The 15,790-nt window shown below is 40.2% G+C and overlaps 1 protein-coding gene across 3 annotated transcripts in view; it reads right to left on the bottom strand.

Annotated features, from left to right (window-relative positions):
- The window catches only part of polrmt (polymerase (RNA) mitochondrial (DNA directed)), a 105,978-nt gene that overhangs the window by 85,688 nt on the left and 4,500 nt on the right, over positions 1-15,790 (bottom strand). For all 3 annotated transcript variants that reach the window (XM_048614137.1, XM_048614139.1, XM_048614138.1), the window contains exons 2-4: positions 12,585-12,683; positions 9,115-9,899; positions 2,556-2,689 (exon numbers count right to left, since the gene is read on the bottom strand). In XM_048614137.1, the coding sequence (XP_048470094.1) occupies positions 2,556-2,689; positions 9,115-9,899; positions 12,585-12,683 (1,018 nt within the window). The remainder of the gene's footprint in view (positions 1-2,555; positions 2,690-9,114; positions 9,900-12,584; positions 12,684-15,790) is intronic.

Raw genomic sequence — 15,790 nt, 5'->3', positions numbered from 1 at the left:
ATGAACATGAACATGAACATGAACATGAACATGAACATGAACATGAAGTCAAATACGCTATAATTTGTGAACTGTTGAGCTGTGGGAGCATTGAGAAAAGTAATAAAGAAGCTATGGATTAAAGCTTCTATGAATATAAACAGAAGAATGAGATAAATTCTAACATTGCAAAGGTTAAGGGAAATCATCTTGACAATGGAGTGGATGCAAGAAAAGACCTCATCTCAGCATGCCAGGAATACAAGAGATTCCATATCTTCCATTTCATCTCAGATGGCAGCTGGGAAGGTTGCTGAAGTCAAGATTCTGCAGGAGCCCAGAAGGTTGAGTATACATCTTGTTGTCATAAAGTTTAGCTTCTCCATTCACATGTCAATAAGGCTACCACAGAGTGCACCAGCCTTTGAATTAATAGAGAATGCAGAAACATAGATGTTATTAGCATAATTTGTTCTCCAGTTAGTACAATTTGCAACTTCTCAGCTACTGAAGCAGTCAATGCCCGTAAGAAAGAAAGACATGGTCAACATTCAAACTTGGACTGAAAAGTGGCTTGTAATTCATGCTGCACAAGTGCCTGGAAATGACTATCTTCAGCAAACATTAACTGAAGCATATCTCAGACATTTAACAGCATTACTATCACTAAATTCCCTACTATCAGCATCTTGCTGTTACTAGTGACCAGAAACATAACTGGATCAGTCACATATAAATACTGTGGATACAAGAGTAGGTCAGAGACTGGGAATTCTGTAGCGAATAGTTCTCCTCCCTACTCCCTAAAGCCTGTCCACCATCTTTCAGTTAGCAGTGTGAAGGAATACTCTCCACTGACCAAGAGGAATGCAGCTCCAACAACACTTAAGAATATCAACCCTATGCAGTTCATCTGGATCAGCACCTTTGTACACCCTATACAAGATTCTTGCAGCAACTTGTCAAGACTCCTTTGACAGTACCTTCCAAACCCAAGACCTCCACTAGCTAAAACAAGGGCACCAGGTGCAAGGGAACACCAACACTTGCATGTTCCTCTTCAAGTGAGATATCATCCTGACTTGGAACCAAATTTCCATTTCTTTTACTGCTACTGAGTCAAAAACTTGTATTAGCAATCCTTATAGCACCGTGAATGTACCTTATTAGGGGAATTACAGGTAGCATGAAATGTTGGTCTTGCCAAAGATGCTCACTCTCTGTGAATGAATTTTTAAAATGTAGAAATTGACCTTACACTTTCTACCAAGAGAGATGTCAAGAGAGACTACGTAATTATGCACATAAAGGGGCCAATTTTTGAGTTCAAGAGTAAGCCAGAAAGTGAATCTCTGAACAGAGAAGTGAACATGAACCACAGTGGTTAGCACTGCTGCCTCACAGCGCCAAGGACTTGGATTTGATTCTGGTCTTGGACGACTGTGTGTGGAGTCTGCACATTCTCCCAGTGTCTGTGTGGGTTTCCTCCCACAGTCCAAAGATGTGCAGGCTAGTTGGATTGGCCGTGCTAAATTACCCCGTAGTATTTAGGGATGTCTAAATTCGGTGGGTTAAAGGAGGATGGATCTGGGTGGGATGCTCTGAGGGTCGGTGTGGACTTGTTGGGCTGAAGGGCCTGTTTCCACACTGTAGGAATTCTACAATTCTATGAAAGTCCTGGTCAGTTACACAATTGATAGGAAAAATCAGGAAAAATACACAGCCATAAGAAATGCATTGAACTTTCCTACCAGTACACAGTGATACATAGTATACAAAGAAAGTATATACAACAGATTTCAAGGCTAGTTTCGGGTTATCATACGCAGATGCCAACATTAACTAACGACCTTGGCACGTTCACACTCAACTTTCTCTCAAAGCTGTTAAATAAACATGTCTAATTACTTTAAGATGAAACTAAATTTTTATTCTAGTTAATGCGATCAAACAAATGCTTCATATATTTGTATCAATGTTGCCTCTTTTAAAAAAGCAGCTAAAATCACCACTGAACAAGCAGAGAATTTGATGAGTACATAAAGTATTTGCGCTGTACTCAAACGTGTGATATTCAATAGTCATTGCCAAGCCAAAAATGTTTTAGCCTGGAAGGAGATAAAACATCAAATTAACTGCAGTTATGCTTAAATTCCACTCAAGTTGTATTCTTTGAGAATACACCTCACTTCATTTTTAACACAATCTCTAGAAGGAAATAATCTATCCATGCTCTCCACTCTCGAATAGGTGTTTAAGATTCTTGCGACTAAGTAAAAAGCTAACAAAAATATATCCAAATGAGCTTGTAAATCCAATAATCTATTGAGTGAATCTTATCAATTACTGCAGTTTTGCTATCTTCAAGTACTGAGAGAAAAACATCCAGGTTATCAAAGGCCTCAATATTTTACAAAGAATAGATGAACGACACTGGTGTCATCAGTTCTGCTGCAGTCAAACAGCACTTTTCATATAGTTATAATTTGCTCCAAGTGTGCTAATAGAAAGAGTTTGAACAATTGAGAGCTGTATCTTTGTGACATTTTTCCCCAATTTTTACTGTCACTGCTTACCTCTCAATCACACAGGGGGAGCAGTTTTTCATGCGCCCCATACATTCCAATGCTGCCACATAGCATCCCAAACTTGGCTTCAACCCTGCTTCTTCCACCAGACTGAACAGGTTGCCAATTTGACTTAATGAACCCTGCAAGCAAAGCATGAGGTTACTTTTTTGATTGCTGGTCTTCAAGGAAAAAAAACAGAAACATTGCCAATCTAAGTTAAATAGTTGGAAAATAGACAAGAGAAGGAGGACCAAAATGTCAAAAGAGAAAATTAAAACAAAAAATATAAAATGTGTAACAAAAAGGGCAAAAATAAGCAGATGCAATTTACAACAAATTAAGAAAAAGAGTCGTTTCCTTCAAATTGACTCAGAACAGAGCATTAATTCTGAGGAGCTTCCAAGTGCTAGAAATAGACTAGGAATGTGGGTTGTTGAGCTGTCGAGTGTAGAAAAATATCAATTTTCCCTCAATGATCTTAAACTCTGACCCTAAACTCCATATTGCTCTTGCCAAATGCTGACACAACATCATAGAAAACACAACTGATCATCCTGACAAAAAAATCCTGATTATCCTCCCACTGTTTTGTCATGAAATGTTGTACTCATGAAGTCAAGAAATGTAAGTGTTGCAAAATGGAACAGTTTCTCCTTACAACACCCGTCAGTACAATGAACGCCAATGTCAGGTATGGCAAGGTCCAGTACCAAATGAACCCCTCTGTACTTTATCCCAACAAGGTATCCCAAAATCCTTCTGTAGGGCAGTTCCATTTTCCAGATCAGTCATATTGTGGACTGTTAGTAAAATAATTGATTAATGGCATACTAAGGGTACTATGTGAATTCCTGGCCACTAAGAACTAGATTGTGGTTAACGAAATGAAATGCCCATAAAAAGTCTGGAGCAGTCAGAAAAACACTTTATAAGATCATAAGATGTAGGAGCAGAGGTAGGCTATTCAACCCATCAGATCTGCTCAACCAATGAGATCACTGTTAATTGATAATTCTTAACTCCACTTTCCTGTCTTTTTCCCATAACCCTTGGTCCCCTTACCAATTAGAAATCTGTCCATCTCAGCTGTGAATATACTTAATGACTGTGGCTCGACAGTTTTCTGCAGATTTACTACTAAGAGAAATCCCTGTCTTAAGTGTGTGACTCCTTATTCAGAGATTACTCCCTCTGCTCCTGAGACTCTCCCACAAGAAAAAAAATTACTGTTCTACATCTACTCTGTTAAATCTCCTACAAATCTTGTGTTTCAATAAAATCACATCACATTTTTCTATATTCCGATGGGTACAGGGCCAATCTACTCAGTGTCTCTTCAGAAAATAGTCCCTCCATATCAGCTAACAGTCAAATGAACCTCCCCTGAACTGCCTCCAATGTCAGTATACCTTTCATAAGACCATAAGATATAGAAGCAGAAATTAGGCCATTCAGCCCATTGAGTTTGCTGCACCATTCAATCATGGCTGATAAGTTCCTCAACCCCATTCTCCCACTTTCTCCCCGTAACCCTTGATCAAGAACCTATCTCTGTCTTAAATGTACTCAATGACCTGGCCTCCACAGCCTTCTGTGGCAGTGAATTCCATAGATTCACCACTCTCTGGCTGAAGACGTTTCTCCTTATCTCCATTCTAATAGGTCTTCCCTTTACTCTAAGGCTGTGCCCTTGGGTCCTAGTCTCTCCTACAGATGAAAATATCTTCCCAACATCCACACTGTCCAGGCCATTCAGTATTCTGTAAGTTTTAATTAGATCGCCCCTCATCCTTCTAAACTCCGATGAGTATAGTCCCAGAGTCCTCAAACATTCCTCCTATGTTAAGCTTTTCATTCCTGGGACCGTTCTCGTGAACCTCCTCTGAACCCGCTCCACAGCCAGTACATCCTTCCTGAGATATGGGGCCCAAAGCTGCACACAATACGCCAAATGTGGCCTGGCCACAGCTTTATAAAGCCTCAGTAGTACATCCCTGCTTTTACATTCAAGTCCTCTCAAAAGAAACGCCAACATTGCATTTGCCTTCCTGACTACTGACTCAACCTGCAAGTTTACCTTGAGAGAATCCTGGACTAGAACTCCCAAGTCTCTTTGCACTCCAGACTTCTGAATTTTCTCCCCATTTAGAAAATAGTCAACGCTTTTATTCTTCTTACCAAAGTGCATGACCTCACACTTTCCCACGTTGTACTCCATCTGCCACTTCTTTGCCCACTCTCCTAATGTGTCCAAATCCTTCTGCAGCCTCCCCATGTCCTCAATATTACCTGTCCCTCTACCTATCTTTGTATCATCTGCAAACTTAGCCAGAATGCCCACAGTTCCTTCATCTAGATCACTGATGTATGAAGTGAAAAGTTGTGGTCCCAACACTGACCCTTGCAGAACACCACTTGTCACCAGCTGCCATCCTGAGAAAGATCCTTTTATCCACACTCTCTGCTTTCTGCCCGACAGCCAATCTTCTATCCATACTAGCACCTTGCCTCTAACACCACAGGCCCTTATCTTACTCAGCAGCCTCCTGTGCAGCACCTTGTCAAAGGCCTTCTTGAAGTCCAGGCAGATAACATCCATTGGCTCTCCTTGGTCTAACCTGCTCGTTACTTCAAGGAATTCTAGCAGATTTGTCAGGCATGACATCCCCTTGATGAAACCATGCTGACTTTGCCCTATTTTACCAGATACTTTCAAATATTCAGAAATCACATCCTTTACAATGGACTCCAAAATCTGACCGAGGTTAGGCTAATCGGCCTGTAATTTTCCGTCTTTTGCCTTACTCCCTTTTCAAACAGGGGTGTCACGTTAGTGATTTTCCGGTCCTCTGGGACCCTCCCTGACTCGTGATTCCTGAAAGATCACCACTAACACTTCCACTATCTCTTCATCTATCTCATTTAGAACTCTGGGGTGTAATCCATCTGGTCCAGGTGATTTACCTACTTTCAGGCCAATCAGTTTTACTAGCACCTTTTCCTTGGCGATGGCCACCATACTCAGCTCTGCCCTGACTCTTTTGAATTTTTGGGATATTACTCATGTCTTCCACCGTGAAGACCGACACAAAGTAATTATTCATTTCTTCAGCCATTTCCTTGTTCCCAACTACTATCTCTCCACCATTTTCCAGTGGTCCAATGTCCACTTTTGCCTCTCTTTTGCCCTTTATATACCTAAATAAACTCTTACAGTCTTCATTTATATTACTGGCTAGCTTACCCTCATATTTAATCTTCTCCCTCATTTTTTTTTGTTGCCCTCTGTTGGTCTTTGTTAGCTTTCCAGTCCTCTGGTTTCTCACTGCCCTTCTTCACATTATATGCTTTCTCTTTTACTTTTATGTTATCCCGGACTTCCTTAGTCAACCACGGTTGCCTCATCCTCCCTGTACCATGCTTCTTTTTCCTAGGGATGAATTTTTGCTGGGTCTCCTGAATTACTCCCAGAAACTCCTGCCATTGCTGTTCCACTGTCTTTCCAGCTAGGCTCCTCGCTCATACCTCTGTAGTCACCTTTATTTCAGCTGTAATACCGTTAGCTCTGATTCTATCATCTTATGATCACTGCCTCCTAAGGATTCCTTTACCTTAAGCTCCCTTATAAAGGCTGCCTCATTGCACAACACTAAATCCAGTATTGCCTGTTCCCTTGTGGGCTCCACAACGAGCTGCTCCAAAAAGCCATCTTGTAGACATTCCACAAACTCCTTTTCTTGCAATCCACTACCAACATGATTTTCCCAGTCCACCTGCATATTGAAATCCCCCATGATCACTGTGACTTCGCATTTCTTACACACCTTTTCTATTTCCTGAAGTATCTTGCGCCCCAGCTCCTGACTACTGTTTGGAGGCCGGTACACAACTCCAACTATGGTTTTTTTTTTAAACCTTTGCGGTTCCTCAATTCTACCCACACAGATTCTACACCATCTGACCCTACTTCATTTCTTCCTATTGATTTAATTTCATTTCTTACTAATAAGGCAACTCCACCCCCTTGGCCGACCTGCCTATCTTTTCGATAGGATGTATATCCTTGGATATTCAGTTCCCAATCCTGATCCCCTTGCAGCCACATCTCCGTGATGCCCACCACGTCATAGCTGCCAATTTCGATCTGCGCCACAAGCTCATTTACCTTATTCCTTATACTGCGTGCATTCAGATATAATACCTTCAATCCTGTATTAACTGTCCCTCTTCTCATTGTCATTAGTTTTTCCAGTGTTTGATTGCTAGACCTTTCCAAACACTGTGTACTATTTGTCTGTGCTGGAGACTTTAATAACCTCTCCTGAGTTCTTCTTCCCTTTCATATTTTTCCACGTAGTTGAATCCACCACTACAGATGTTAACCTGCTGCTTTGTTTCTCACTGGGGCAAGTTTCACCATTCCCTTCCCACCCCTCTTTCTTGTTTAAAGTCCTGTTGACCAGCCTATTTACCCTTTTCGCTAGAACACTGGTCCCAGCTCGATTCAGGTGGAGACTATCCCAATGCACCAATGGTCCAGATCGCTCCTGTTCCAATACTGATGCCAGTGCCCCATGAAAAGGAACCTCCCTTTCCCACACCACTCTTTTAGCCATGTGTTTACTTTCCTTATTCTCATGTCCCTCTGCCAATTAGCACATCGCTCGGGCAGTAATCTGGAGATTATAACCCTTGAGGACCTGTTCTTTAATTTGGTTCCTAGCTCCTGATAATCTCTGAACAGGTCTTCTTTCCTCGTCTTGCCTATGTTGTTTGTTCTGGTGTGGACCACAACAACTGGATCCTCCCCCTCCTGATCCAATATCCTTTCAAACCAGTCAGAGATATCCCTTACCCTGGCACTGGGCAGGCAACACACCATGCGAGACTCGTGATCCTGCTTACAAAGGATACTATCTATCCCCTTAATTATAGAATTCCCAACTACCACTTGTCTTTTAGCTCCCCCCTCTTGAATGACCTCCTGTACCATGGTGCAGTGGTCAGGTGGCTCATCCTCCCTGCAGCCCTTTTCCTCATCCATACAGGGAGCAAGTACCTTGTACCTGTTGGACAAGGTCAAAAGCTCCTCTGTTCCTGACTGCAGGATCCCTCTCCTGCCTCGCTTACAGTCACACCTTGCTGTCCCTGGCTACTGACCAAATTTGAATTACTTAATCTATCAGGTGTGACTGCCTCCTGAAACAAAGCGTCCAAGTACTTCTCCCCCTCCCGGATGTGCCGCAGTGTATGAAGCTCCGATTCCAGCTCATCAACCCTGAGCCGAAGTTCCTTTAGCATCCAACACTTGCTGCAGATGTGGTCACTGCAGTTCGCAATGGGATCAGCCAGCTTCCACATCATGCAGCTACAACACATCACTTGTCCAGCCATTTCTACTTAGTTAATTACCTTAATAATTTATATAATTTATTATAATGAGTTAATTAAATTTGTTGATACTTCTTTCCTGGGTTCTTTTTCAAGTTTAGTGCAGATTCCCTACCAGCCAATCAGGTCACAGCCTCCCTGTGACATCAAGTCTTTTTTGCAGCTCGTGCCCCGAGTTCTGGTACTCTTATTCTCACCTCTGCTCTGCTGCTCCTCCCTCCGACAGCCAGCAGTCCCCGCGTGCTCTCTCCTGACGCTGAACCAAGAATTCCTTAGATAAGTATTCCAGCTGTGGCCTAAATAGTGTCTTGTGCAATTATAGCAAAATTTCCCTACTTTTATAATCCATTCCCTTTCAAAGAAAGGGCAACATTCAATCAGCTTTCCAATCACCTGCTGAATTTGGAAACTGGCTTTTTCTGATTCATGGATGAAGACTCCCAAATCTCTCTCTTCTGTAGCTTTCTATAGTCTTTCTCCATTTAAATAATATTTGGCTTATTCTTCCTGTAAAGTACATAACTCCAGTAGTTACAGGTTACCATCCTGAAAATGGTCCCCTTATCCAAACTCTGCCTTTTACTAGTTAGCTAATCCTCTACATGCTAATATACTAATTCCAATACATGGGCTCTACCTTATTAAGTAACCTAATATGTGGAAACTGTTTAATATCTTCTGCAAATCCGAATACATTACACCCACTGTTTCCTATTTATCTACTCCACTTGTTACCTCCTCAAAGAACAATAATAGATTTGTCAGGCATTATTTCTTTTCACAAAGCCATGCTGACTATGCTTGATCATATGATTTTAAATGCTCTGCTATTACATTCTTTCTAACATTTTCCCAATAACAGACATTAAGGTAACTGGTCTGTAGTAGCATGTTTATTGACTCCTTTCCTTTAAAAATAAAAAAGGCAATATTAGCAGTTTTCCAATCCTCTGGGACTTTTCCAGAATCTAAGGATTTCTTGAAGATTATTACCAGTGCACCCGCTATCTCTATAGCTATTTCCATGAAGAGGAAGCCAGCATGCTTTCAGGTAAGTAGCAATGCTGTTAATAAATTTGAAGTTAATAAAAAAAGGACACAGAAAGAGTACTTCAGAACAAATATTTTAAATAGCACAACTTTTCTTTCAAACGGTATTTACAAATTTACTAACCTTTTTAGCCCACAGATGCATTAAAACACTGTAAATCTTAATATTCAACTGCTTCCGGCGAGTAAGAATCCGATGATGAAACATGACACATTGATGAGCTCTGTCCAGATCATTAATGAACGCGCATGCCTCAACATAGCTTAAAATATTTCGCTGAGTGTCACCATATTTATTGCCTTCTTCATCTTCAAGCAGTTTAGCAGAAGGCTCCCAATTATTAAGCTGTTGGTCGAGGTTTTCCACTTCAGCAAGAACAGCTTCCACAGAAAAGTCATGTAATGCATTGGACTTTGCTTCTGGATTATTCATTACTGAATGTCTGGCTCTATGTGTCATTGGTGTCTTTACAACATTGTCTTTTGATGTACTTTTTCTACCTTTTGCAGTGGTTTTAACATCAGTAACACACCTAGTGCTTGACAGTGGTAGAGACTCTTTCGATTCTTTCATTTTTTTCACAATATTAAGCTGTCTCCTGGTTTTGTTACGTTTTTCTTTGTTTAGTTTTTCTATCCATTTGCTTGGAGTTGAGGTAGTTTTTGGAATTACTGGTTTGATGTGACATGTTTTTCCCATCTGTTCTCTGGCTACTTTTTCTTTTACAAGTGTGTCCGTGTTCACGTTAAGAGATTTATTAAATTCTTGATCTGGCAGAAAAGTAAGATTATTTGCATCATTGTGACTTTCATCATGAGTTACATTTAGTCGGTTCACAAACTGCACCTCTGTACATTTCACTTCAGTGATGTTATCTGCCTGAAGCTGTTGCATTCGAGCTTCGAGAACTGCCATGTGAAGCAAAGAAATTGAAAATTTAAAAATCTAATTTGAAACTTTGATCAGATACCTCAAGAAAAAAACAAGCAAACAAAATAGTCGATATGATCGAACAGAATACCACATAAGACACTTACAAAGTGACAATTCCGATACTTGCTAAGCAAAAATTACCTTGACCCCAAGTACAATGCCCCAATCAATAGCACAGCTTGCCAGTGAGGAATTGCAATTCTGACACAAACTACTCTGGTACTGTCACAACTGTGTACAAGGAAAAAGAAATCAGTCACGTGAGAAAGGAGGACATGAGACTGGAGCCTAAGAGGGTATAAGCAGACCTGCTTCATGAGAAAGGAGAGAAGACAACTTGCAGCAGAAGCAGAAGAAAGCAGTGGATCAGGAGAAAGAGTAGGAGACTGGTAGTCAGAGGATCAACTTATGCAGGGGACCCCAGAAGAGATAGGTAAGAAAGACTATCCAAGGAAGTGTGTGTCTTTCCAGAGTTATAATTAAATAAGCACAATTGAAAACTTACAAGAAACCTTCACACAATCTGTTAGAGTCATAGAAATATATAGCACGCAAACAGACGCTTCGGCCCAACTCATCCATGCCAACCAGATATCCTAAATAAATCTAGTTCCATTTGCCAACATTTGGCTCATATCCCTCTAAACTCTTCCTATTCATGTACCCATCCAGATGCTTTTTAAATCTTGTAATTGTACCAGCCCCCACCACTTCCTCTGGCAGCTCATTCCATACAAGTACCACCCTGTGTGAAAAAACTGCCCCTTAGATCCCTTTTAAATCTTTCCCCTCTCACATTAAACCTATGTCCTCTAGTTTTGGAATCTCCCACCCCAGGGAAACTACTTTGTCTATTTACCCTATCCATGCCCCTCATGATTTTATAAACCTCTATAAAAGGTCACCAATCAGCCTCCGATGTTCCAGGAAAATAGCCCCAGTCTATTCAGCTCTCCCTATAGCTCAAACCCTCCGACTCTTAAACATCTAGACTTATACTAAAACTATAGACAGAGAGAGAGCTTTTTACCTACTACCTACTTTAAAATAAAACATCAGTGTCAGCACAATTTCACGAAGGACAAGTCATTCTTGAAAAACGTGCTAGAGTTCTTTGAAGATGTAACCAGGAAGGTGGATAATGGGGTTTCACTAGATGTGGTATATCTAGACTTCCAGATTGCATTTGACAAGGTGCTACATAAAAGACTGAACCAGAAGGTTAGATCCTAGGGGGTCAGGGGTAGACTGCTGGCTTAGATAGAGGACTGGCTGACTGACAGAAAGCAGGTGGTCAGGATAAATGGGACTTTCTCTGGATGGTGAACTGTAACTAATGAAGTGCCACAGGGTTCAGTTCTTGGACCTCAGCTATTTACAATCTGTATAAATGATCTGCAAGCAGGGACAAAGTGTAACTTAGCAAAATTCATGGATGATACTAAAATACATGGGAAAGCAGGCTGTGATGGGGAGAGAAAGAGTTTACAGATGAATATTGGTAGGCTAGGAGAATGGGACTGAATCTGGCAGATGTAGTTTAATGTGGATAAGTGCAAGGTTGTCCATTTTAGCCAGAAAAAAAAAATGGGCAAATAATAACTAAAAGGGAAGCAGACTCAAAAGTGCATCCATGTGAAGGGATCTGGGCATCTTAGTGCATGAATCGTAGGAAGGGGGTATGCAGGTGCAGCATAAAATAAGAAAGGCAAATGGAATCCTGGCATTTATTGCAAAAGGACTGGATTATAAGAAGTAAAGAAGTATTGTTACAATTGTATAAGGCATTGATGAGACCAGACCCAGGATACCGTGTCCAGTTTTGGTCTACTTACTTAAGGATATGGTTGCAGTGGAGGTTCACCAGGTTGATTCCAGGGATGAAAGGGCTGTTGTATGAGGAGCGGTTGAATAGCTTGGACTTGTACTCGCTGGAGTTCAGAAGAATGGTGGGGCGTGGGGGAATCTGATTGAGATATATAAAATGCTATAATGGGATTGATAAGGTGGATGTTGAACAGATGTTCTCCCTTGTGGGACCATCTCAAACAAGAAATCATAGCTACAGAGTTAGAGGATGTAATTTCAAAACTGAGATGAGGACAAACTACTTCTCTCAGAGGGTTGAGAATCTGTGGAACTCTCTGCCCCAGAGTGCCATGTAGGCAGAATCAACAGATTCAAGAAAGAAATAGATATGTTTCTAATGAAAAGCAGAATAAACAGCTATGGGGAGCAAGTGGAGTTGAGACCAGGAGAAGATCAGCTCTGATCACATTAAATTGCAGACTCGAGGGGGTGAATTAACTACTCCGTTCCTAATTCCTAGGTTCCTATCACAAGCAGGTATTTCTGTTTATTTCACAAATAGAAGCAGAAAAGCCTGATAACTTACAAATCTTTTTCTGTTTATAATAAAACATCTAGTTACGACGTAAAATGTCTAGCTATAGCTAACTACGGATCTTTCAAAAACTATATAAAATAGATTCAGTTATTATCCTATGAGGCTGTCAAACATTTGAATTATGTTTGAAAGTAAAAAAATTTTGATTTTGGCATGGGTGCATGCAAGTTAGTTCCCATTATTGACAAATCAAAATAAACTCCTGAAAAATATGCATTTCCTTATCGCTTAATTTTTTATTATCCATACATACCCTGTAACAAACGTGCTTTCTCACAGGTTTGATCCTTTCCAACATCTTTCTTAGGGATAATAGAAGAGTAATTTCTTCCGAAGAAACCCCAAGGCAGCTCTAATAAAAAAGATGCAGGTATTTTTAGTTAGGTTGTCCATACAACAGGAATATTGAAGTGTCAATCATATTTTTCCATTGGTTAGAACTTTATGGAACATGAGCGTACCTAACATGAAGCTTTCATTTGTGACATTAATTCAGTTTTCTACTGTGTGTAATTGATAATACCAACGTACTGGAAGACAAGTGGCTGTGTATTCACAAACCAAATTAGCCAATGATTTAATATATGTAACAGTGCTGAAGAGTCATACCAGACTCAAAACATTAACTGTTTTTCTCTCCACAGATGGTGAGTTTCGCAGCATTGAGTTTGTTTAAGATTTCCAGAATCACAGTATTTTGCTTTTAAAATAACTACTTCATTTTTGTCTGTGCCTTCACAATAAATAAAGGAATCTGCATCTACATGTCTAGAAAAGATTCATATCCACATGCCTTTCATGACATCAGAGTGCCACAAAGTAGCACAGAGTCAGTGAGGTTCTTTTGAATTGTAGTCACTGTTATATTACATGAAATGTTGTAGCTAATTTAGGGACAAACAGCAATGTAATAACGACTAGACTTTTTTTTTATATGTTGGTTGAGGGATAAATATTGACCAAATTACCAGGGATAACTCCCTTTTCTTCAATGTCATGCTACAGGATTTTTGCATTCAATTTGAAGAACAGACAGAGAGGGCCTCTTAACCAAAAGATGGCAGTTGAAGACTGTAGCTATCACTTAACACTGCAATGGAATGTTATCCTTAACTATTTGTGCTTAAGGCCCTCGAGTGATAGTTGAACCCACAACTTCTGAAACCGAGACATGTGTTTTAATCAAATGACCATAATTTGCGATTGAAAACAGACAGGATCATGCGTTCGAACATGGCTTTTCTAGCAACTTCTGACTTTGGGAAAAGTCAACTTGGATTTAGATTTGAGTACTATTGATCCTTCAACATCACCTTCCAAACTCAGGATCCCTACTACTGAGAGAAGGAGGTTAGCAGATGCATAGGAATGTCACCTGTTACAAGTCCCCCTCCAAGCCACACAGAATCCTGACTTGGAACTACATTGCCATTCTGTTGCTGTCACTGGGTCAAAATCCTTAAACTCCCTTCCTAACAATGGGTCTACTGACATCCCTACAACTGCAGCAGTTCAAGAAGGCAGCATATTATCTTCTCATAGTCAATTAGAGGTGAGCAATAAATGTCCATCCAACCAGCTGTGCCCACGTTCAATGAATGACTAAAAAAGGGCAGCATAACTGGATAATGCACAAATGTCACAAACCTAGGACAATATTAAAACAAAATAAATAATGAATTCTAACAAAATGGATAATAACTTGACATCTGTCATTTTTGGTTACATGACATTCTGTGGCAGACGCATTGATGAGACCAGTTTAAAAATTAAGGGATATAAACTTTGGAAGTATTTGTGGAAATAATTCCTGGCTGTCATTGTTTCAATGGGTGGAATATGTAGTATGCAGTTATGATCAATTTATCAGATTAGCAGGTAAATTGGACAACAAAGAAATAAAAACCATTTCTACTCTATCATGAAGTTGGATCTACTGGTACCACAACATCAATTTTTTTTTAAATTTAAAATACTATTGAGTAGAAAGTGCAGTCTTACACTATGTAATCTCATCAACAATGTTGAAAATATCACGAGTGGTGATGGTTAATGGTAATATCACTGGATCAGTGATTCAAAAGCACAGGCTAATGTTATGGGGACACAGGTACAAATCCCATCAAGGTAGTTGGTGAAATTTAAATTCAACTAAATAAATAGATATGGAATTAAAAACCAACGTGCAAAACCACTGTTGATTGTTGTTAAACCCCACCTGGTTCACTGGCATCCTTTAGGGAGGGAAATCTGCTGTCCTTACTTATTCTAGTCCACAGATGACTCAAGCCCCACAGCAATGTGGCTATTTCCTAAGCACCCATGAAATAGCTCAGTAAGCCACAGTTGCATCAAACTGCAATGAAATCCAAAGAAGGATTGAAATCAGATGACCCATTGTCGAGGACACCGGAAATGACAACAAACCTAGCACTGTCAATCCCTGCAAACTCCTTCTTACTAAGATCTGGGAAAGAGAACTGAAAGCATAATATGACATCTAATGGATTGGTTGCATGGAAGCACCATCACCTGCAGGTTCTCTCCAAACAATACAACAAGCTGACTTGGAACTATGTTGTATTTCCTTACTGTTGCTGAGCCAAGTTCCTGGAATTTGGTACAAACAGCACTGTGAGCGCACCTTCACCACAATGATTTCATTGGTTGCGAGGTGGCATGGATCATCACTACCTTCACAAGGGCAACTAAGGATGGGCAATTAAAGCTGGCCTAAAGTCCTGGAAGTCTGGTGTCAAAGTTCCAGACGTGCACTGAAATCTCTGCTCAGAGATCCAAGCACATTACTTTGTCTTTACTTTTCCCATTGTGGACAATATGTGGACAGTGCTTTTTTTTTAAAATATCTTAGAAAATTGGAAACATTAGTATTTTAAAGAAGTTAAAAGTAAAGACATGAAATATAACAGCTACAAAGTAATTTAGTAAGTCAGAACATAAACTAATGTATAATGGAGACCAGAATTATCAAAGAATGACAGTAAATTTGATAGTTCCCAAAAACAATCACATGACCCCGACCAAGGAAATCAAACATTTTCCCAAAACAGCCAACACGCTGTTGTCAGCAGTGCTGCAATTATTTTAATTGAAGCTTTAAGACTCCTTCAAATGACTGATAAAAGTTTGAAATATAAATAGGGAAAGCAGAGAATGTGATTTCTGAACAGATGGAGAAGAGACAAGACAAATGGTCTTCTTCTGTGCTTTTAAATTCTAGTATTCTATGAATTTCAAAACTAACCCAGTAAATTTAGTGATAGTAGGAACTGCAGATGCTGGAGAATCTGAGATAACAAGGTGTAGAGCTGGATGAACACAGCAGGCCAAGCAGCATCAGAGGAGCAGGAAAGCTGACGTTTCGGGCCTCGATCCTTCTTCAGAAAAAGGGTCTGAAGAAAGGTCTAGGCCCGAAATGTCAGCTTTCCTGCTCCTCTG

The sequence above is a fragment of the Rhincodon typus genome, chromosome 29 (assembly GCF_021869965.1).
Source record: "Rhincodon typus isolate 14 chromosome 29, sRhiTyp1.1, whole genome shotgun sequence".
Taxonomy (NCBI): domain Eukaryota; kingdom Metazoa; phylum Chordata; class Chondrichthyes; order Orectolobiformes; family Rhincodontidae; genus Rhincodon; species Rhincodon typus.
Note: the sequence above shows the minus strand (reverse complement) of the source record. Positions and strands in the feature narration are given on the sequence as shown.